Source organism: Cervus canadensis, chromosome 5 (assembly GCF_019320065.1).
Source record: "Cervus canadensis isolate Bull #8, Minnesota chromosome 5, ASM1932006v1, whole genome shotgun sequence".
Lineage (NCBI taxonomy): Eukaryota > Metazoa > Chordata > Mammalia > Artiodactyla > Cervidae > Cervus > Cervus canadensis.
Genome location: NC_057390.1, coordinates 96070669 through 96095319, shown reverse-complemented (window position 1 = coordinate 96095319; position 24651 = coordinate 96070669). Strand labels below are relative to the sequence as shown.

General features: G+C 48.2%; 1 protein-coding gene across 2 annotated transcripts in view; it reads right to left on the bottom strand.

The window, feature by feature from the left end:
- Positions 1-24651, bottom strand: part of ABL1 (ABL proto-oncogene 1, non-receptor tyrosine kinase) — a 136942-nt gene that overhangs the window by 5035 nt on the left and 107256 nt on the right. For both annotated transcript variants that reach the window (XM_043469860.1, XM_043469861.1), the window contains exons 4-10: positions 18917-19189; positions 9914-9998; positions 9056-9233; positions 7040-7224; positions 4598-4750; positions 2961-3050; positions 2483-2647 (exon numbers count right to left, since the gene is read on the bottom strand). In XM_043469860.1, coding sequence (XP_043325795.1) covers positions 2483-2647; positions 2961-3050; positions 4598-4750; positions 7040-7224; positions 9056-9233; positions 9914-9998; positions 18917-19189 — 1129 coding nt within the window. The remainder of the gene's footprint in view (positions 1-2482; positions 2648-2960; positions 3051-4597; positions 4751-7039; positions 7225-9055; positions 9234-9913; positions 9999-18916; positions 19190-24651) is intronic.

Sequence of the window (24651 nt, the reverse complement as noted above, 5' to 3'; positions counted from 1 at the left end):
TGCGAAGAAATAGAGGAAAACAATAGAATGGGAAAAACTAGAGATCTCTTCAAGAAAATTAAGAGATACCAAGGGAACATTTCATGCAAAGATGGGCTCAATAAAGGACAGAAATGGTATGGACCTAAAAGAAGTAGAAGATGTTAAGAAGAGGTGGCAAGAATACACAGAACTATACAAAAAAGATCTTAATAACCGAGATGACCACGATGGTGTGATCACTCACCCAGAGCCAGAAATACTAGAGTGAGAAGTTAAGTGGGCCTTAGGAGCATCACTACGAGCAAAGCTAGTGGAGGTGATGGAATTCCAGTTGAGTTATTTCAAATCCTAAAAGATGATGCTGTAAAAGTGCTGCACTCAATATGCCAGCAAATTTGGAAAACTCGGCAGTGGCCACAGGAATGGAAAAGGTCAGTTTTCATTCCAATCCAAAAGAAAGGCAATGTCAAAGAATGTTCAAACTACCGCACAATTGCACTCATCTTCATGTGCTAGCAAAGTAATGCTCAAAATTCTCCAAGCTAGGCTTCAACAGTACATGTACCGAAAACTTCCAGATGTTCAAGCAGGATTTAGAAAAGGCAGGGGAATCAGAGATCAAATAGCCAACATCTGCTGGATCATAGAAAAAGCAAGAGAATTCCAGAAAAACATCTACTTCTGCTTCATTGACTACGCGAAAGCTTTTGACTGTGTGAATCACAACAAACTGTGAAAAATTCTTAAAGAGCTGGGATATACCAGACCACCTTACTTGCCTCCTGAGAAACCTGTATGCAGGTCAAGAACCAACAGTTAGAACCAGACATGCAACAATGAACTGGGTCCAAATTGGGAAAGGAGTACATCAAGGCTGTATATTGCCACCCTGCTTATTTAACTTATATGCAGATTACATCATGAGAAATGCTGGGCTGGATAAAGCACAAGCTGGAATCAAGATTGCTGGGAGAAATATCGGTAACCTCAGATACAGCACCTTTATGGCAGAAAGCGAAGAGGAGCTAAAGAGCCTCTTGATGAAAGTGAAAGAGGAGAGTGAAAAAGCTGGCTTAAAACTCAACATTCAAAAAACTAAGATCATGGCATCCGGTCCCATCACTTCATGGCAAATAGATGAGGAAACAATGGAAAGAATGAGAGACTTTATTTTCTTAGGCTCCAAAACACTGAAGATGGTGACTGCAGCCGTGAAATTAAAAGATGCTTGCTCCTTGGAAGAAAAGCTATGACAAACCTAAACAGTGTATTAAATAGCACAGATATTACTTTGCCAACAAAGGTCCATATAGTCAAAGCTATGGTTTTTCCAGTCGTCATGTATGGATGTGAGCGTTGGATCATAGAGGCGGCTGAATGTTGAAGAACTGATGCTTCTGAACTGTGGTGTTGGGGAAGACTCTTGAGAGTCCCTTGGATAACAAGATCAAACCAGTCCATCCTAAAGGACACCAAGCCTGAACATTCATTGGAAGGACTGATGCTGAAGCGCCAATACTTTGGCCACCTGATGCCAAGAACCGACTCATTAGAAGACTCTGATGCTGGGCAAAATTGAAGGCAGCAGGAGAAGGGGATGATAGAGGATGAGATGGTTGGATGGCATCACTGATTCAATGGACATGAGTTTGAGCAAGTTCCAGGAAATGGTGAACAACAGGGAAGCCTGGCGTGCTGCAGTCCACAGGGCCGCAAAGAGTCGGACATGACTGAGTGACTGAACAACAACATGATGGAAAAGATTGGAATCATGGGGTCTTGGAGATTCTGGCTTTGTCCTGTCCCTTCCCATTCACCCAGAGTATGTGGCCCATCAGAGCAATTCCCTAGAAGCAGCTAAAAATCCAGACACCTGGCCTACTGCAGACATCTCCACTCAGTTGGTCTGCTCTGGAATCCAGACTTCTGTATTTTTTTTTTTTTTTGGCTGGGGGCAACTGCAAAACCAGAGCAGCCTTGCTCAGAGCAGAGCCTGGCACACAGGAAGCACTGGATCCATGTTTGCTCATGTTAACCCCTCCTGCAGTGCTCCCACTGCCCTCGCTAGTCAAGGGGACAGCCCCAGAGTCTCTTCTCAGGGACCATGAGAGGACCGCAGCCCTGCCACGGGGGTCTCGTGGCTTTGTCAGCACCAGTGAGCTTTTCACATCAGTGCTTTTACAATGAGCTGCTCTTTGTTTGGTTTAGTGTTTATTACTGCACTATCTGTCCACAATGCAGAACAACCACAAACAGTGTAAATGATACACAAAAAGGTGGGTTTGCTCCTGGTAGGTTTCATGAACACCTCTGCCTATCTGACTAGACTGAGTACCGAAGCAATGGCTCCTAACTGATGGGGGCGGGGTGGGCAGAGAGTGCAGAGAAAAGGAGAACTTTCCTCCCTTCGCAGCTGGCCCACTCATGAGGGATGTGCCTGCCTGCCAGTGCAGGGTCGCCTCCCCGGGGCCCCTGAGGCAGGTGGGGGGTGGGCACATACCGGTCTCTCCTGGGCCCTTGGAGTGGGGTGTCTCGGGCATGTCGGGGGTGTCTTTGGGCTCAGCAGCTCTCCTGGAGGTTCTCGTCTTGGTGGGCAGTTCTGGGGCCTGCAGCAGGGTACCTGCAACCCCTCGCATGCCTTTCTTCCCCAACTCCTTTTCCACCTCTAAGAAACACCAAAAAAATTAAGAACAAAACCGGCAGTCATCAGCAGTGGTATGTTGAGTAGTCATCTATGTACGGTTACAGAAAAGGGACACACACTCTGAAGAAACAGTACTCAGCAGTTTTCAGAACCCTGGCTGCAAGAGATGGAGAGCCACCCTCAGCGCCCCTGCTCCACTTTCTGCTCAGGCGAGATGCTGGCCCACGCGCTCTAGCAGGAAGTGGACTGAAGGACTGGGCCGGGCCCCACACGGCTGTCCCTCCCAGGTCGACCTTGCTCCCCACCACGGGCACCCCAAGGAAGGGCACTTTACCGTCTGATATGCTGGACTCCTGGAACATCGTTTCAAAGGCTTGGTGGATCTCAGCGAAGGAGGGCCGGTCGGAGGGATTCCACTGCCAACCTGAGGATGAGACCCAAGTCAGACTGCCCACGAGGCCTTGCTAACACGGGGGGACGAGACATTCTCAGTGGAAAGTCTGGAAATTAAGCATTCCAATCCTGTTTAAGCATCTTTTGCTGTGACAAGTTAAAGTGATGAATGTCACTGTGTCCTATTACAGACATCGAGAATTTGAGAAGATTTTGGATACTGGCAGGAATACGGAGTCTAAAATCCCAGAGACAGGCTGACAGCAACAACTACATTTACAAACAGGATTTTACCAGCCTGCCTCCAGCAAATGTACAAAGTTACTAAACCCAGTAGCTTGCTTCCTACCTTACCCTTACTTCATGGATATCAAAGCCCAAATTCCTCATCAGGAAAGATGTACTAATTAAAACAAGATTAAAATGAGGATTAAGGGATGACTAAGCCCTGTTAGGTGAAGACGTAGAGTCCCTCTTGGAAACTTCTGTTGAGAGTATCAATTCATATAACTTTTTTGAGAAAAAGATAAAACCTATCAAAATTTAAAATGCACATAGCTTCCTGAACCAACAGTTCAACTTCTAGAAGTACTAGCAAAGTGCATAGAGGTCTACATATGAGGGTGCTGGTTCCTGCCTTGTTTATAATGACAAAAAAAAAAAAACCAACAAAAAAACCCAATGTGTAAAACAACCAAATGTTCATCAAAAGAGGACTGGATGAATGAATAAATCATGCAATAGATCCCAGACAGCTACATAAAGATATGAGACAGGAAAGTGGGGGGAAGAGAGTGAACTTGTTCTGAATCACAGACATGGAAAGACAGGCCTGTTCCACTGCTAAGTACAAAAAAAAAGTTGATGTGATAAATTTTTATACATTTTATATATGCACACACATATTACATACATACACACACCCACACAACCTATAACACACACATAACATACATATATACACACCTGTAACATACATACACCACATATACACGCACACACATACACGTGTGTGTGTGTATATATGTGTGTGTGTGTGTGTAAATTACTGAAATTGCAGGGTCCATAATATACATGGGCTTCCCTGGTGGCTTAAAGGTAGTGAATCCTCCTGCCAATGCAGGAGATGCAAATTGGATCCCTGGGTTGGAAAGATCCTGGAGAAGGAAATGGCAACCCACTCCGGTATTCTTGCCTAGGCAATCCAATGGACAGAGGAACCTGGCAGGCTACAGTTCACAGGGTTGCAAACCCTGGGTTTCTTATTAATAAATGCAAATTTCTGGTATAGTAGGCAAATATTCTGAGTGACTTTTATCCACCCAGGTTTTGTATCCGTTGGTCTCATTTTTCGTGAAAAACAAAAAACCCTCACACATAAAATACTATGTATGAATAAAGGTGCATAGAAACATGGAAACAAGTTAAGGAAGAAAAGTACCAAACTGTTACAGTGGTCGCTTCTGAAGAAGGGGAAGGAAGAGAGGAAATGGGGCACTCTTAACCCCTCACTTTACACACACGGCCTGCACTGGGTTGCCTACAGAGCCCACATCAGAACAAGCAGGGAAGGCTCACATGCTCGCATGAGTTCGTAGACCTTCTCTGGGCAGCCTTCCGGGCGCTCCATGCGGTAGTCTTTCTCCAGCAGCTCATACACCTGGGACAGGTCAATTCCTGGGTAAGGTGACATGCCATAGGTAGCAATTTCCCAAAGCAATACTCCAAATGCTAAAAGAAAAAAGAAAGAGCAAGACTGTTCAAGATGCGTTTAAGATTTGACTATACCACATTTAAAACTGGCTAACTGCGCAGCAGACTTCAGAAGTTACACCCTCAGAAGCAGTCCAGACACTTTTGACATTTTATGAGGCTCTTAATTACCAACAGCCCTGGACAGAACAGGACAGAATGAGGATTCCCAGTCACTCCCTCCCACGGACTAACACACACTGTAGGAGAGAAGGGGCCTGGGATGACCAGCCTCTCCAGGGTCTTTAAGGGAGCATGGCTATCTTATTGGAAGACGTGGTGGAAGGCACCGAGGACTGGAATTGAACAGGCCATTTCTACTTGTGGCTCTGTGACCAACTAGCTGCATGCCTCCAACAGGCACCTCTCCCTGCTGGGTATGTGAAGTTATCTCTAAGGTCCCTTCCAACTCCAAAAACTCCATTAAAATCTTACGAAATCACTGAAACTCCAGGTCCCACTAAGGAACCAGAATTCCTTGGAGAAGTGAGTGGTTCAGGTCTGGGGCAGAGAATGAACCTGGAGTATTTTATTCATTTCAGAGAGCACAGATGCTATAGAAGACTACAGGGTTTTGTCAGAAAGAACCAGGAATACTTTGAAGTCTCCACGGGCCAAAGTTGAGACAATCTGAATATCAATTTTAAAAAACAACTGCAGTGGATTAATCCATAATATACTCTAATATAATTAAATCCCAGAGCTTGTAATAACACTACAAAAGAAAAACAAAACCTAATTGGTCACCACTGGAGGGTATTAAGAAATCAATCTGTTATCATGGAAAGTGGTAAATAATGGCAAGAAAGTGTATATTTATCTTGTCTTTCCTGTATAAACTGTACCTCCTACTGTAATCAGATGGTAGGAGAGAGGAAGTTTCTTCTTATAGAAGTATGGAGCTCATAAATGAATAAGGAATGATAGAACTAGAAAACTGTCATAAATCAGTGGCTCTAGACAGGGAAAAATCAAGAATTACGGGGCTAATGATCAAAGGTACCCTCCTTCCTATGAAGTACTCTTACCAAAACAAAACAAATCAAAACCGAATGTGATCAAGGGGTCTAGGTCCAAATACCCATATTCTGGGAATGTGAAGACTGAGGAACATGAGAAACAGTGAGCAGAATCCAGAATGTGAGAAGCTTTAAAGGACAAATGGCAGGATCTCTTCCACAAAAAACCAGCGAGAGACACAGACAGATAAGAAGGGAGTTTACAGATTAGAGGAGACCTTAAGGATATCGTCAACTAATCGCACTGGGAGATTTGTATTTTCACCCCAATTCAAACAGATTAAAATAAAAAAAAAAGCGTGACTTTTATGATTAATTAGAGCTTTGAACATTGATATTTGCTAATATTTAGAAACCAGTTCCTCAGTGGCTCATCGGGTAAAGAATCTGCCTGTAATTCAGGAGACACAGCAGACACAGGTTCGATCCTCGGGTCGGGAAGATGCCCTGGAGAAGGAAATGGCAACCCACTCCAGTATTCTGGCCTGAAACATCCCATGGACAGAGGAACCTGGTGGGCTACAGTCCAAGGGGTCACAAAGAGTCAGACACAACTGAGTAACTAAGCACACAAAATTCAGAAACTAAACTCAACTTGCGGTTCTACAAATACAAAAGTCGTCTTTAAGAGACATATGAATATTCATGGACAAAATATTATGCTGTCTGGAATTTGCTTTGAAATCACAAGGGTCGGGGCTGGGCGGGGGTGTAGGATGAGAGGGTACCACCAGGTGAAGACAGCAAAGGTGGGGGTGGCGAGTGCTTGGAGTCATGGTAACTGCCTCCTTGACTGCCTGCTGACAATCTGCATAACAAAAAGTCTTTTAAAAAAAGTAAAAATGCTGTCACACAAGGCTTCAGAGAGGAACATTCTACTTGAATCCCAAACCAGACTCTCTCCGCAGAGGCAGACCCTGGTTGCCTGCAGGGTGGGCTGGCTGCCCTGCACGTCCAGGCAATCTAAGAGTGAAGAAGACAAAGTTGTTAAGTGGGGGGAAAGAGTTCATCTGAATTATTTTGGAAGAGGAAAAAAAAAAACCTCACTTTTACCTCATTTTGGAGAGAAAACATGGGAGAAGAGATTTTTAAAATGAAAAAGAAGCAAAAGAAACAAAAAGAGAATGAAGTAATGAGAAAGAAATGAAAGAGCAAGGAAAAAGGAACTGAAAAGGCAAGGAGAGAAGGCACAGTGGGGACACAGCCCCGCCCTAGACAGGTGAGGACAGAACCGGAGCGGCGGCCTTACCCCAGATGTCCGACTTGATGGAGAACTTGTTGTAGGCCAGGCTCTCGGGCGCCGTCCACTTGATGGGGAACTTGGCCCCGGCATGGGCTGTGTAGGTGTCTCCTGTCATCAGCCTGCTCAGGCCAAAGTCAGCCACCTTCACCAAGTGGTTTTCCCCGACCAGGCAGTTCCGGGCAGCAAGATCTCTGGGAAAGGAAATGGTTTATCTGTGAGTTCCTGGCTGGCTGTCAGCTTTACAAATCCTCCACCACTGTTGATAAAGGTGCAACACTCACAGTGGGAAAATGGAGATCCTAAATAAATACATCTGTTTGTAAATAGTAACCACCAAGCTCTACCCTTCAGAGGGTGGCGGGGGAACAGGCTCCCTGGCCCCACGACCTGGAGTGAGTGAATCACCCTAGGACTTGGTTCTCTCACCCATAAAATGAAGATGATGATAATGGTGCTTGCTTCTCAGGATGGTTGTGAGTGGTGGTAAATTAACAGTAAAGCACTGACTGAAACCTGGGGGATAGTGTCCTTAAGAGTCTGTTCAGCTACTACTGCCCTGTGCCAGGCACGGGGAGTGGACATCCAGGCCAGGCCTTGGTCTCCAGAAATTTACATCAGAGTGAGTCTCTGCTTGTCCTATTTAGACTCAACAGGATAAAATAAAGCTCATGACATTCTTTATCCAAATTGTATTTCCCACTTTCCTATTTCTTCCTGATGCACATCCAACCAAATGTATCTTATCTTATGGATTCTCTCCTGTATAATCGGCTTCCTTTCGCCTCCTGATTCTCCCACGGAGGCAGGAGCCTAATCTCTGGTTCACGGACGTTAACCATGAAATCACAAGGCAACCTGGAATGCAGGATGAGAAGAGGCACCCGCTGAAGGCGATGGCTGCGTGAGATAGCCTGATCACCAGCAATGAGAAAGAAAGGAAATTCAGGAGGGTTGTGCCTAATAGGATTTCGGTAAAGCATCTTAAGTTTGCATGAATGAAGAGAGAATGAACCGAGCCATGCAAGGCAAACCAGAAGTCAAGAAATTTCAATTTGCAGCCTCAGAGGGTTCACTTTCCTGAGTGACAGGAGCCTCTGAAGCAGACTCTCACGGAGCAGAGAAAAATCTGTCATACAAGGCACCGCCAGCAGTTCACACACGCTCCTCTTACTCCTCACTATGAAGTCCCGTGTACAGGTTTCATACTTCAGTTAATTGGGAAGGAAAGGTCACCACGGTGGCTGGAGAACATCTTGTATAGAAGACTCCGGCAAAGCCCATCAGGCCCTGTCCTGCACAGGCCGTCACTCTGCTAGGAAGCCATTTCCACCAGCAAAGAATGTGGAGACCAAGATAATTGTGGCATGCTTGAAGGTCAGAACACTCCAGGCTTTGAAGCAGCCAAGATGCTTAATTTAGAACTACGAATACACAATCCTGACAATGGTGGAAACATTCCTGAACCAGATGACAGCAAGTTAAGTGGAGAATGAAATGATAATTATGAGAAGGGAGGGGAAAACACATACACACACAACACAGGAATAAAACCCACATAGGGCCATTTCTGAGAGCTTGTGGAAAAGAAACGCCCCAGTGGCTACTGGGAAGAGGTCATGACACGACTGATGAACCCCAGTCCTAGAGGAGTAACAGGTGCCCTATGTCACAGGGAGCCCTGCCAATGAAAAGGGGTGCCTTCTAATGAACTTCATTCAGTATTCCTCTTAGTCCAAAATGATTCTGCAGTGAAATACTTCTCAGCCTGAGGATAACTGCTCTATGGGTCCAAGGGCCAGGCCGGGCTGAGTGAAGTCCTGGACGCATGCCCGAAGCTGGCAATGTCAGGAACCTGGTGTTTGCCTTTGCTTCAAGGTCCAAGGAGCTGCCAGCATTAAACAAGTCAGAGGCCAAGCCAGAAGACCCTGCAGGTTGGGGTTGTTTTGGTGAAAGGATGCTCGGGTCCCGTGGCTGCCCTGCGACTCTGCTGGTGCGGGGAGGGTGGCCTCGCGGGGCTCCTACCTGTGGATGAAGTTTTTCTTCTCCAGGTACTCCATGGCGGACGAGATCTGAGTGGCCATGTACAGCAGCACCACGGCATTCACCTCCTGCCGGTTACAGTCCCTCAGGTAGTCCAGCAGGTTCCCATAGGTCATGAACTCAGTGATTATGTAGAACGGGGGCTCCCGGGTGCAGACCCCTGCCAACGAGACCAAGGCTTCAGCGTGCTGCTCCGCTCCCAACAGAACACACACCAGAAAAGATGAGCCCTGAAGAATGAAGCTTCTGAGACGGATTCTCACTCTGCCCCTAGGTCCTGGGCCCACGTTCTGCGATGAATTCATGCACTCGTGGGTTGAGATTATGTTCCCACGGGAGGGACGTGGCCCCTCTTTTTTCTTCCTCTCAAGCCCATGAGCTTCAACAGGAAAGAGGCTGCCACTGAGTTCAAAAGCAGAGGCCGGGCCACATCAAACACACTAACTCATCACCGTTAGGTTAGCATACGCCCCTGATGGATATTTCCATGTACAGAATCACTTCAGGAAGGAACTTCTGAAATTCTTAGGTTTCAAGATGTTGATTTGAGATTTGTGCTTGACTGCTTTTGGGTATCAAGTTAAAAGTTGTAACATTCTCTCTCACTTCCGTGGGCCCATAGACACACACCCCCTGCCATCTCTCACTTGTGGGGGTGCATGGACACACACACATACCCACACCCATTCCACACAGGCCTCTTTGTACCAAGGGCTGATGCAGGTGGGGAACAGATGTACAGACCAGAAACCTTAAGGCAGTGAGCCATTCACCTCACTGTTCCAACAGCGCCTGTATCACCCGGAGAGTTTAATTCAAAGCTCAGAGCTCCTCACTCACCGAGCAACTGTACTAAATTGGGGTGCTTGATCTCTTTCATTACTGCAGCCTCTTTCAAGAACTCCTCCACCTCCATGGTATCCTCCTGCAGGAAAGAAAGAAGTGATGACATTATCTCAGCAAGGAAAGTGTTCAAGGGGGGAAGTACGACTTGAATGGTTAACACAAGCTGGAGCTTCGACGAGCAATGATCCTGGTCCACTGGTTTCAACCACAACATCCTTCTGGACAGGTTCCAAGGTGGCTGGTCATCAGCCCAAGGGCACAAAGAATTTTCCACTATGGTGCGGAGCTTTTGAATTCTCACCCTGAGCACAACAGCAAACGGCTGGGTATGCTGTTGACTTGCTCTGATGGCTCTATGCAGACTTCTTGTTTCCATCACCTAGTGAAGTTTACGGGGAGGGAGGGAGATGTGTAAAGGCAAACACCATAAGCATGGTACCACTTCCCTAAGGAATGACTGGTTTCCAAGGACCATAACATTTAAAAAAAAAAAAAAAAACACTTGAAGAATCCGATAGGTACTTGATTCAAGAGGAGACCTTGATGACAGAAAAAGATGTACAGCACTACCAAAGAACAGTGCCTCAAGATGTGGCAGAAAGAGAGGACGCTGAGTTTCTTAAGAATGTGGTCTCATGTGGCCCTTAATGAAGCAATCGCCACTACCTGTCAGGTCAATTTACTCAGATCCTAAAACAAGCCTGACTAGCAACGGGTTCATAAATGTGATCACCAGCCCATACCACATTTTAGCTAGTTCACAGTATTTAAATGCCAAGGGGAGACAAAGATATTAGCACAAGCCCAGAGCAAATGTGACAATATTTCTACATTTCCTCACCTATCAGGGCGGAGTGCTGTGGTGCTGGATCTTGGGGTTGGCCTTGTTATTAAGATCGTGGGGGTGGGCTTATGTTGGGGAGACCTCTTTTTGGAACACCAAAGGAAGAAGCCAGTGGAAGACGTGACGTAGTCTGTTGCTATAAAGGCCAATGAGGGAAGTGAGACCCTACCCTCCCAGGTTTCAACATGGAGTCTGAGTCTGTCTGAAAAGCAAGACTACAGGGGAGACGGGGAGAGCACGTCTTGAAAACTAGATTCCCCAAGAAGAAAGCTTTATCGACTACTTTAAAAGTGGCGCTTTCTTTACACTGTACCTGCTGCCCCTCTGGGAAACAAAAAGCTAAAGTGTCCGACTCATCATGGCTGCCGGTTGCCACCCTGGCACCTGGGGATCACTCCAGAGGACAGGTCACCCTCTACTGAGCGCTGTCCTGCTCTGGTCAGTTGTGTTTACCAGCGAAGCAGGACTACTGAGGATGTGTGTCAGCTCCTGAATCACTCAGCTCAGGGCGTGGTGGGACTGAAACGTAGACACAATTTACTGCCCTTTAGAAATGGTGAGGGCTTCCCTGGTAGCTTGGTGGTAAAGAACCCACCTAGCAGCAGCTCAGTATCAGAAAAAAAAAACAACCCAATCAAAACACTGGCAGAAGACCTGAACAAACACTTCTCTAAAGAAGACATGCAGATGATTAATAAATATGAAAAGATGCTCAACACTGCTTATTATTAGAGAAATGCAAATCAAAATACAATGAGCTATCACCTCATTGTATGAGATGATGGCCATCATCAAAAAACCTACAAACAACAAATGCTGGTGAGGGTGTGGGGAAAAGGGAACCTCCTTGCACTATTGGTGGGAATGTAAATTAATAACAGCCACTATGGAGAACAGTACGGAGATTCCTTAAAAAACTAGGAACAAAACTACCGTATGAGCCAGCAATCCCATTACTGGGCACATACCCTGCGAAAACTATTTTAAAAGACACATGTACCCCAATGTTCACTGCAGCACTATTTACAACAGCCAGGACATGGACTCAACCTAGATGTCCTTTGACAGATGAACAGATAAACAAGTTGTGGTGCATTTTTACAAGGGAATAATACACACCCATAAAAACGAACAAATTTGAGTCAGTTCTAGTGAGGTGGATGAAACTAGAGCCTGTTACATAGAGTGAAGTAAATCAGAAATAGAAAAACTAATATCATATATTAACTCATACATATGGAATCTAGAAAAATGGTACTGATGAACCTATTTGTAGGGCAGTAATGAAGACATGTAGACAACAGATTTCTGGACACAGTGGGGAAAGGAGAGGATGGGACAAATTGAGAGAGAAACATATACATTACCATATGTAAAACAGTCAGTGGGAATTTGCTGTATGGTGCAGGGAGTTCAGCTGGTGCTTTGTGATAACCTAGGGGTGGGATGTGGTGGGAAGTGGGAGGCAGGTTCAAGAGGAAGGAAACACATGTATACTTATGGCAGATTCATGTTGCTGTACGGCAGAAACCAATACAACACTGTAAAGCAATTATCCTCCAATTAAAATTAGATAAATTTAAAAAATAGAAAAGAATCTACCAAACAATGCGAGAGACCAGAGTTCCACCCTTGGTCTGGGAAGATTCCACATGCCCTGCAGAGCAACAAAGCCCACGTGCCACAACTAATTCCTAGTTTTTAAAGAAATCTCCGTACTGTTCTCCACAGTGATTATCAATTTACATTCCCACCAACAGAGCAAGAAAGTTCTCTTTGCTCCACACTCTCTCCAGTGTTTACTGTTTGCAGATTTTTTTTAAGCAACTCCTGAGCCCACGTGCTGCGACTACTGAAACCTGCGCGCTCTAGAGTTCCTGCTCTGCAAAAAGAGAAGCCCAGGGACCGCAATTAGAGCTAGTGGCCCCCACTCACTGCAGCTAGGGAAAAGCCGCGCAGCAACAAAGACCCAGCAAAGCCAAAAAGAAAGAAAGAAAATTGCTTAAAAAAAAAAAAAGGTGAGCCATTCTAAGGTCACTTAAACATCCTGGGTGGTCTCTGTGTCAAGCTGCATGGGTGGGAGAAGAATACACCCCTGCCACCACTCCCCTGGCTGTTCAATTCTTCAAGTCCTCTCTACTCCTGAGCACACTGAGCAGACCACGCTGTCTCTGGCGCGGCGGGCTCTGATCTACCAGGGTGAAAGTGAAAGTCGCTCAGTCATGTCCGACTCTTTGCGACCCCATGGACTACACAGTCTGTGGAATTCTGCAGGTCAGCATACTGGAGTGGGTGGCCTTTCCCTTCTCCAGGGGATCTTCCCAACCCAGGGATGGAACCCAGGTCTCCAGCACTGCAGGATCACGCTGTCTCTGGCGCGGCGGGCTCTGACCTACCAGGGTGACACACTACTATCGATGACTGGAGGGCAAGCGCCTGCGGGAACCACAGGACCCAACGCCACTCACGGGAAGGACTGTGAGACTCGCGCTCAGCCAGCAATGTGTTCAAAAGCAGCCCTCGAATGAAGGCTTGTGGGCGTAGAGGCCCCCATAACAAACCATGCAGAGTGAGATCATTTCCAAAGTAACACTGCTCTTATAGCTACTGACTCTTCTACAAGAACCACGTTCCAGGTCTTGAGGGGCGTGGATGTGCAAAGGAACACCGCGGCTTTTGAAGGCCCCCTTCTCCTCTGTCTCCATGCACTCACTCACTCACTCACACACACACGCACACACAGCATGTGGACAGTGTAAATAACTCCTTGTTTTCTGTTTTTCAGAACAATCTTGTGTGAGCTTGTCTCCCCCTGCTGGAAGCAGGCCTGGTTCAATTTTTAACTTAAACTACTAACGGCATCCTCCATTGGTAGCTGTGTTAAACTGGAAAGATCCCTGATGCTACCCTGTTAGAGTCCTTTCATTTTAAAAATCTCCATCACCTTTTAGAAGAGGATTCTTCCATTTACACAGTAAAATAAAAGGAATTCTGAATGATTAGGGTGAAGGCCACACTGTGAGTAAACGCTGTGAATTTCAGTCCTGTCTCTCAAGGAGGGAGATAGATCCCCTGACCTCTCCTCACGAGGCCTGACTGGATGCGGATGAAAGCTGTGGCTGGCCCAGTGGTTAAGAGGATGCTGGTGCTGTGTCACCACGGTAAGTCACCCACACGACAGGTAACAGTATCGCTGGGCTTGTTCTCTCGCCTACCGAATGGAGAGTGGCTAGGACACAGAGAGCGCCGAGGGCACCACCAGAACACGGTCATCACCACTCCGGGGGACTCACTTTCACTATTATCAAGACAGTTGATCTCTATTCCTGAGAAGCAGGCTAAACATATTGCTTGTATGGAAGACAGGCTGGTTCTTTACTTAACACTGGTTTTTGGGTCTTTCTCACATTCTCTCAGACTCAACACAGGTAGCTTCATCCTTTTTGCTTACTGGCCTCGTCCCCAAGAGTAGGAATTCTATGGCACAGGATAGAACACCATTTTTAAGCCCAACCCAGCTCTCAGTCCTCTCCAGACCTCCCTCTTGGCAGAGCTGGGCTCATGTCTAAGGTAGATCAGCTTCCACGTTCTGTGTTTACCCAATGTCAGAGGAGCGTGCTTACAAGCACACTAAAGTGCTACCCCGCACCATCAGCTTGACCAGGATCAACACGCGGGAGAGACGGGGGAGGTTCTGAGCTAGAGGAGGAAGGCAGCTGGTTCACAAATCAGGTGGGAGGCTTAAAGCTCATGTGAAAAGTCCATAAGGGACGATCTCAGAGAGGAACCCCAGCCTCTGGTCCCCAATACTGTAGCCGTGTTGAGTTCCATGGCCAGAGGGAAGCCACGCGACAGGGCAGCAGCCCCTCTCCCCAGCACATGGCTCCTCACGAAGCCAGAGCAACCACGTACACTGGCTGGGGTTCCTGGTGTCCTGGGGCCTTCCCTTCTCTGCTCGTGATTGGAGCTTTCCAGCAAGACCAACTTCCTGGGGGTGGGGGGTGGCAAGAAACAAACGTAAACCCAAACCACACACAAACTGTGTTGGTGCGGGTGGGGAAACGGGCACTTCTCCACACGGGTGCTGGAGGGCACACTGGTGGGCACACGTGGATCCAGCAGCTTCTGCTCTGAGGAGCTGACCGGCCAGCTCAGGCTCCCGCAGGTGCAAACATGGACAGTCACCGTGCACTGCGTGCAACAGCAAAGAAGCGGGGAGAAGACGCATGTCCACGGAAGGCTGCTAAAATACTAGAATCTCCACCAGAAACAAGGCCACCTGCCGAGTACTGTCAAGGACGAACTGCCGAGAGATAGTAACAGAAGGTACAGAGCAGTGTCTACAGCAGGCTGTCATGTGGTTAAAGAGATAACACACGTGTGGACTACTTCCAGAAGGACATGAAAATCAAGGATGGAGGAAACTATGTATATATATTACCTACTGGGAAAATAGGTAAAGAACTGAGTACGGTGCTAAGTTTCAACTTTTTTCAACAGTGTTATTTTCCCCTCTTTTAATAGTAAATTTGTCAGCTAGCTTATGAGTCAATATTAACACAATTAGATCAATGGCAAACTTATCCAAATTCTACTGCTTACACAGCTGTTCTATACAAAGATGACTGATATACAAACAAACTTTTACTAGACAGCTCAAGACTGAAGACTGTCAAATTTCAAACTAAGCGTTCTCCATCAGGAGGCCTTCGCTGTAATCCCAGTTTCCCACCATAGGGGTCACCCTAATGTCCCCTTGTTTTCTCTCCTGGTCTTCCTTTGGCCCTGAAGGGAAGAGACCGGTGCTGCCTGGAGGATCAATACAGAGCGGTGGTTACAAGCAGGGCCTTGGTGAGAACTGGCTAAACCGACAAAAGCTTGGGCTAGAAGATGAGGACTTCCCAAGGCATCTTCAAGAGAAAGGCAGGTCACAGCCTGTGGGGAAGGGGAACGGGAGGCTGGGGAAAGGTGATTTTAAGGTGATTAATTGTAGTTTGTGTGTACTCTTCACGGTGCAGGAGGAACCGGATGCTGCGTAACAAGTTTAGGGAAAGACCTGGGTTTTGCAGCAGGATGTCTGGGCTCACACCCTGCCTCTGTCACTGCCAGCCATGCAACTGATGCCAGGCCAGTTACTGAACCTCCCTCTGCTTCAGGTCTCTCAACTCTGAAATGGTAGGGGTCATCAGCAGCCTTCTCTTCAGGCTGGAAGGATTAAATGAGATGCTCTATGTGGAGCATGAAGCACTCAGACTCTGCCAGGCACGTCAGGAGAATCAGTAAACGACAGCCACCACTGCCACTTAGGGCCCACACAAACTCTCCACGTCTGTAGTGGAGATGAACGACCCAAATGCTGACACCAAGCTGATCTGATAAGTGGGAAACATACTGCACACACGCTTTCTGAGCAGGGTGGGCTGGAAGGAGGGATAATTTATTTAGCTGTTGCTCGGTACCTTATTGGAGAAGGAAATGGCAACCCACTCCAGTACTCTTACCTGGAGAATCCCAGGGACGGAGAAGCCTGGTGGGCTGCCGTCTATGGGGTTGCACAGAGTTGGACACGACTGAAATGACTTAGCAGCAGCAGTACCTTATATTGGGTTAATCTACCTCTAGAAAATGACACACTCCCCCTTTCCTAATTAGCTGCCACTTGGAATGACTGACTATTCACAGAAATCTATGCAACTATATTCCGTAATTTTTTTTTTTCATGAACTGCGGGATCATAAGTTAATAAGGCTCTTAGGGAAAATCATTAAAAGTATAAAAAGCTTAATAACACATCATTAGAGAAGTACGTTCTGGAAGGCACCCACTTCCAGATAATTGTGATATCCGGATAGACTACAAACCCCCCTGAGCTCCAGGGAGCCTCTCCTCTAAAAGCATCTTCTTCAGTCATTCAGAAAACAATGGCTCGGCACAGCTAGTGGGCTACAGTTTCCCCAAGTGGAACCCCTACCTCCTTCTTGAGTTTTCGAACAGGCCTCTCCTGGACCGCCATCTATTTGTGCTTTTCCTCTTGTTTGGCTTTGGCAAATCCTGGCAAGTATGTGGGTGGCGCCTGAGCCTTGACCAGTTCTGCCAGCCGGCCGAGGCTGTGTCTCCCGGGGCCTGGTCTGCAGCTGTGTGCCACATGGGGACGTGGGAGCATGCATCTCCCTGCCGTCGCCAGGCCTCTGTTGAGCTCATTCGAAGCTCATCGACAGAGCTGCCCCTGAAGCGGTGAATCCAATCACCTTCTTCCTGTGCATCAAACCCTTCAGGGTGCCCCACTGCCTCCAGGACAGCACCCCAGCTCCTCAGGCAGGCTCGAGGCCTCCGAGACGTGCCAAATCCACTCTGCCCCCTCCCTCCCTCTCCCAGCTCCATCCCCTCATTCACCTGTTCCTCTGTTGAGGCTGGCTCACCTGGCTCGCTGTCCTGCCCCCTCCCTGCCCAGCAGCGCTCACCTGTTCCCCCTCTCGTCCTTGTGTGGCGCTACAGCTCTGAGCTCCTGTCGTGATCAGAGCCTCTGTCACATGTGGTGCAGTGACGGGCACACCGACCCATTTCTTCTACTAACTAAGACTACCTAGTAGGGCTTCCCTGGTGGTTCAGATGGTAAAGAGTCTGCCTGCAGTGGAGGCGACCAGGGTTCAAATCCTGGGTCGGGAAGATCCTCTGGAGATGGGAATGGCTGCCCACTCTAGTATTCCTGCCTGGAGAATTCCATGGACAGAGGAGCCTGGTGGGCTACGGTCCACGGGGTCGCAAAGAGTAGACACAACTGAGAGACTAACACTTGCTCTTTTCAGACTACCTACTTCCAACTAGACATCTCTAACTAACTAACTTAGCCTGAGGCAAAGAACTCTGTCCAATTCCTTTTTCACAATCCCAGCATTAAGCTCAGGGTCTGGCAAATAAGAGTGAAGAATTTGATAAATGCTTATCAAATTTAGAAAATCCTATCTGGAAAATATACAGGAGTCCTCAAAACATCCATGCCATCCCCGCCCCCAAGTGTATCAATCCTGCACCCAAGGACCAAGCTAAGGGGACGCGGTCAGTACGAAGGCCAGGAAGCCACCTTTGGTCTCTGGGACTAAAGAATGTGATCTTTTCTCTAAAGTGTCACTTCGTATCAACCAGAAACCACAACTTCTATTTTGTCATGCCCTTGAGTGAGGGCATCAGGGAATTAATTGGGTCCCGAAAGGGCAGGCGTTCTGGCTGCGTGAATCCGAATGACGTTCGAGAAGAAGTGCGTACACACTTGGGTTCGTTTTCCCCAGGGGTGGGTGTTTCAGTTCTGCTTCTCTGCCAACAGCTGCAAAACGGGGCTCCCTCTCCCCCATTTCTGGGCACAGCTCAATGGAACCGGAGTTTATTTAAAACAAGTGAAAACCACACAGGTCAACACTAGGGGACACTCTCGCCACAGCTAAAAATGTGGGTCATATTTTTGAAGAAGGTGGAGGCCTGCAAACTAAAACTTCCCTCCCTGGGCGTCCTAAGAGTCACCTGGCAACTACAAACACTAGACATCAGTTGAGAGGGAAAGTCACAGGTAAGGGTACAGAATAGACAGTATCTGAGTTAGTAAGAAGTCCCCATATTTTCTTAACGTCTCCTGGTGGGGGCTGCCCCACACTCGTATTTCCAGGAGTCTGGACATGATATAGAGAATTGGAACCTACTAGAAACACCTAGTGCATCTGCTCTCACATCTACCAAGAAAAAATCCACAGATTTGGTTTTGTCTCCAACAAAACTCAAGAGATTCCCTGCCCACCCACCCCCGCCCTCTTAACTCAATAGGAAGTGATTCAAATGCCACACAAACTGAACGGAAACCCGCAGCTTTAAAACACCCTTGCCATAGAATGAAAAAACTCCTTCAAATGACTAATCGTTTTACACCAAAAAAAAAAAAAAACCCCACAGCACTTCTCAGCTCTCCAGCATATGTGGAAACACGTGGAGAATGAGTCAACCCGCTCACAGAAACTCAGACGGCGTGTGCCGGAGAGTCAGGCCCGGGGCCGGGTGTGCAGGCAGGCAACGGAGGGCGCATGGCTGTGGACAACAGGCCCCCAGAGCTGAGGTGCCACGAGCGCCTGGTCTCGCTGGACGGCCTGCCAGGCGGGGCCCAGGCTTACCTTCAGGGTCTTCACGGCCACCGTCAGGCTGTATTTCTTCCACACACCTTCGTACACCTCCCCGTACTGGCCGCCCCCCAGCTTGTGCTTCATGGTGATGTCCGTGCGCTCCATCTCCCACTTGTCGTAGTTGGGGGACACACCATAGACAGTGGGCTTGTTGCGCTTGGGGGCCGGGTAGTGGAGAGTGGTGATGAGCCCGTCGGCCACAGTGGAGTGGTGGTGGACCAGCTCGGCCAGCGTGTTGAAGCGGCTCTCTGAGGAGACGTAGAGCTGAGGAGACAGGGACAGCCTTCAGCCAGCGAGCAGACAGAGCCCCGCGAGTCGGGAGGCCAGTGGTCTGCTGACCCTTAACACAGCAGGCCTCAGAGGAACTGCGCTCCGCACAGGACCCCGGGCGAGAAAATCACGCAACTGTGCTTCTCTGTGACGTCCTCCACCCGCCTGACTGCCACGTGTCTCCTTCTCTGCCTGAGCACACTGGCAACGTCCATGAAGTATTCCCTCACTGGCCAACGCAAAGTCACGGCTGAGCACCAGTCTTCTCATCACCTGTCTTACTTCTCTGTGCTGTACTTACCTCAGGCTGATGATTCCTTGTCTACCTGCTTGGTTATTGTCTGTCTCCACCTACCAGAATGCCAGTTTCATGAGAATAGAGCCCTTCAGCCGTCTGCTTTTATCCTGTGTCCCCAGCGTCCAGAGCAAGATACAAGCACATAACTGGTACTCAAAAATGTTGTTGGTTAAATTAATAAAGAGGAGAACTTAGTATTTGCTGATTAGAAAAGAAAACAAATTATAAAAATTATGTTTATTACCCTAAACTTATAATGATATAATTATCTAGAACTAAACAGTGAGCAGGCTTCCCTGATGGCTCAGTGGTAAAGAATCCGCCTGCCAATGGAGGAGATGTGGGTTTGATCCCTGGGTCGGGAAGATCCCCTGGAGGAGGATATGGCAGCCCACTCCAGTATTTCTTGCCTGGAGAATCCCATGGACAGAGGAGTCTGGCGGGCTATAGTTCATAAGGTTGCAAAAGAGTTGGACACGACTTAACAACTGAACAGCATCAACAGTGATCAGAGGTGAAAATCACTAAATAAAACATAAATCTCCTTCTCGTTCCTACTCCCTCGATTTGGGCTGAGTAGAAAGAAAGCATCAGAGGCCAAGACCTGCAAATGCCTGTGGCATGCCCATGAGGGATGCCCTGCCAGCTCTCTCTCAGGACAGAGTGGGGGGTGTGGAGGGCTGCACATAGGCCACACGGCCCCCTCCAGCACAGAGAAGGAGAAGGGATAGAGACACAAATACACGTCAGTCTTGAATTGAGACTAACGGCAGGCGAGCACCCACACAGGCAACCCCTCCGTGTGGCATCTTTGTCTGAACATGCAAAGGGGAGGAAGGCAAAGGCAGAGGCTGGCAGAGAGCAGCATGAGGACAGGACAGCTATCTTTCTTCCTTCTTTTTGGTTCAATGAGGCAGTTAGGGGTTATTTCCTCACCAAAACCAATTCAGGTTAAAATTCACAGAGAACACTTGGGATCCAGGCACACAAGCGACTCTGCTGGCTCACTAAGGGCAGCTGACAATCGCTCAAGGTGGAGGGATCTTTAAGATCACGACTAGGTGTTTGTAAGCCTTGCCCAAACTGAAAAGACGTGGGAAGGAGGAATACAGATTTGGGACAGTGTTGATGGCTGAGGTAAGAGGGACAGAAGGAATAGGATCAGTCAGCTGTAGCTGTATTAACTTCCTACTTAAAAAAAAAAAAAGACACAGGAAGAAAAAGCCCAGAACACCTATGGCAGGGCCACGGCCTTGGCTGTTTGCAACAGTACGCTCCATTACTTTCTGCATGTCTATAATTTTAGAGAGTAAAAACAGTTTAAAGAAAGGAAATAACAACAAACATACAAGTTATCCCACCTATAGCTCTCAAGAGGTAAACAAGAGTCCTTAATAAGAGATCTTCTTTCTTTGCTTGGGAAGATGACAAATTTTTAAAAACCAGGCAAGCCAGTGGCAAACTTTGGCTTCAGTTCAGTTGCCCAATCAAGTCCAACTCTTTGCGACCCCAGGGACTGCAGCATGCCAGGCTTCCCCGTCCATCACCAACTCCCAGAGTTTACTCAAACTCATGTCCATTGCGTCGGTGTTGCCATCCAACCATCTCATCCTCTGTTGTCCCCTTCTCCTCCCACCTTCAATCTTTCCCAGCATCAGGGTCTTTTCAAATGAGTCAGTTCTTCGCATCAGGTGGCCAAAGTATTGGAGTTTCAGCTTCAGCATCAGTCCTTCCAATGAATGTTCAGGACTGATTCTGGCTTAGAGGTTTATAATTTGCAATCTCTTTGCAACAATTCTACTAAAATAAAATTCTAATCCCAAGAACCGTGCAGAGCAATCCTGCAGCCCTGGGGAGCTTGTCCCTCAGGAAGAGGGCGCCTCTGGGTGGGAGGGCCAGTCAGGGTGAGGAGGCCCCACCTTCACACCTCAGAATGCTGAGGACCAAGCCATGGTGAACCGCTCTAGGGAGAGGCCATGGGCCACCCGCAGGCCCTCTGAACAAGGCAGGGTCGGGGGAGGGCAGAGGAGGGCACCGCTGGGCCTGCCCTCAGCTGACGACATGGCAACCCAGTCAGTGTTAAGTCACCAGTGCACCTGCCGTTCACAAAAACAATGGAGTGGGGATGCGGGGAGAGCTCCTAACCCCTGTCCTTCTCTGGGAAGGCCTGACTGCACTACTACAGGCTACAGACCCCCCACCCCGCAACAAGTCCTTTTCTCTCTGGCTGCTCAGCTGGTGGGCACTTTTCCTACCAAGAAGTGATGAGAGGAGGGAAAAGCCATTCCAAGGAGGCAGCCCCCTGGGACCAGAGTGACCCTCCCAGCCTGGAAATCCGTGCACAGCACATGCAGAAGAGCCTGTTCCGCCTGCTGGGCTCCCGGGGCAGGTCGCCTGGCAGCGAGGCTCGTTACCCATTTCTCCCTGTCAGCTTGAAAGCGGCGCTCCCTAACCCGAGGATCAAGTTCACTCAGTTGCACAGAATGCTAATGGCTCCCCTAAGCCCTAGTTTATGCAGAATTTGTTCTTGGTCTCAGCTGATTCCCTCTCAGGCTCCTTTGTTAAGAGATTTCAGAATGATGGGAGGTTTCACTGACTGGGCAAACTTTATCCTTCTCAATAATTAAATTTACAGACCCTGAGACTAAATTCATTTTTCAACATAAAATTTACATCCCGACACTTATTAAATATTGACACTGCTCTCCCTTCAACATACAGCACAGCCATCTTCTAAGAGTCAAGTCTGGGGGGCCTCCTTCTGATTAGGGCTGGTCTGTGAGCGGCATGTTGCTTAGTGAACTGGGGGAATATTCATCAGGAATTCATGGCATGTGCACAGGAGAAAGTGAAATGAACATTATGAATGGCATGTCACCATGCTATGCGCCCAGTTACGTAAACACTCGGGGTGCTCAGCTAGGGCTGCACGTCTTCCTAATCACGTGGGGACCCGAGAGATGGGGCCTTTCAGAGACACTCACCAGGAACAGCTCTCCTCCTGACAGCCAGGCTCACGGGCTCATTGGACTGGGGCAACCTTTGGCTGCCTCAGACCTTGGCATCCCACCTCGGACGTGGTATTTACAGGCTGTGAGGCTAGTAAGTGACACCTGCCCAGCAACTCCCAAGCTCCTCAAACACCAGCAGGAAGGCAGTCCTTAATAATAATTCCCCCTGGTCTCCTGGACAAGGGAAGGTCAGCTTGGTTCAGCAGGCTTTTCACCAGGTGCCTGCACCTGCTAAGCCAGTGTCAGGGCAGGCAGGTCTTCAAAACACAAGAGGTTATACAGGTGGTGCCCCGCCATGTCGCCTCTGCTAAAGCTAAGCCCAGATTCTGCTCCTGTCAACTCCGAATCTATGACTTCAGCAGCCCATGAAAATAAACGCCAACTGGGCAGCTCGTTGAAGAAAGGAAGGAAAGACTCTTATTGAGGGCTGTGAGGCACTGTGGGGCTTGGCAGTGGCAATCCCCCAAGTAAGAAAGATAGAGACACAAATAACCAAACAACGGGAGAATGATAGGGGTGGGTGGTGGAGGAGGAACAGCAGCCTTTAATTCCACTTTAATTCTGTTGGCAGAGGGTTCCAAACTTTAAGAAAGCATCAAGAATGAAAACCAAATCCCAGGGTATCTGGAGATTGTTAAGCCTCAAAGGACACCCCAGAAACAGCAATGTCTGTTTGGTACGGCCCTTCCAAGAGGTTAGCCTGAAACTCCTGGAGTCCTGGGCTCTGGCCCCCAGGCTGACTGACCAGCCACAAGGGCTGCTGAAACCAGAGCCAAGAGGGTGGAGGCAGAAAGAAATCCTTTGGGGCCTGAGAGAAGAATCTCCTAAAAATTCAGTTGTTTTCTAAAGATTAGCTAATTTGAAAATAAAAATTAAACTTATTCAACCCCGGCCTATTCCTCCCACCAAACTTTACATTTTCCCCTTTGAAATCCAAAAAGGATTGCATCAAAGCTCTGCTATGCAAGCAGCGTTTTCCGTGCCGAGCCGTGTTGTCCAACATGCCGCTGTAATACCTCCCCCTCCCCCGACTTTGAGGCTGTTCCACTCATTCCAGGAATACGACCCCACCCAACAGAGTCCCCTCGACTGTGACCTGATGACCCCATGGGCTGAGAAGTCTCCAGGTGCTGGGACAGCTGAACGGAGAGTCTTTGCTGGGGGCGGGGTGGAGGAGGGGGGGTCAAGAAACCTAGGACACGCTCATGAGCTGCCCAGCAGTGGGCACTGCCTGGTCGGCTCCCCGTGGACTACCTGGAACGAAAGGAACCCACCTGGCACACACCAGCTTCCAGACAGGCAGCTGGGCTTCCTCGTTAAGATGACTCTCAAATGCTGCAGATCATGTATCCACGCAGGCCTTGCTCTCTCCCCCGCTTTAACAATATTTCAGACCAACCCCCAGCTAATGAGTTGTCAAACTAGATCATTCCTGCCCTGCATCTGTTCCAAGGATGCTGATTAAACAACTCCAGGGAAAAGAAACCATTATCCTGTTCAGTACAGACCTCGCCTGATTACTGCGGTGCAGCATGGCTCGCCCTGGGTAAACAGCACAGATGGGAAGCAAGCTGTCAGCTCCAGGAAATCACCTCCCCCCCATGGGTGGTGCACTCCATTCTAATTCACTGAAAAGGCTCCCCTGCGGCCTGAAGGCAAGGTTTCAAAGGGCCCAGCACCCTGGAATGTATCCCGCAGAATGGAAGGACCTAGCTCCACAGCTGGGCTGAGAACAATGACCTGCAAAGCATGCTGATGAGGCCACATTCTGGTCAGCCATCAACAGCAGACTATGCTGCTTGTCGTATAGACTCCGGTGCTGGTGTAAAGACATGGGCAGTGAAGGAAAGAATCAGAAAAACACCAGATGAGAACACTGAAAAAAGACATGCACTGTGTGTCTCTATGGTACAAATCAATGTGTGAGAATGGCCATGAAAATGCTAGCAAGAGTAAGAAAAGGGGACTAGGAACTTCCCTGGTTGGTCCAGTGGTTAAGACTCTGCTTTCCAATGCAGGGGGCGTGGGTATGACCCCTGGTCAGGGAACTAAGATCCCTGTTTGCTGCCAAGGTTTGGCCAAAAAAAAGGACTAGCCCTACCAGATATTAAAATATATTTTAAAGTCATACAATTAAAAAGTCTGGT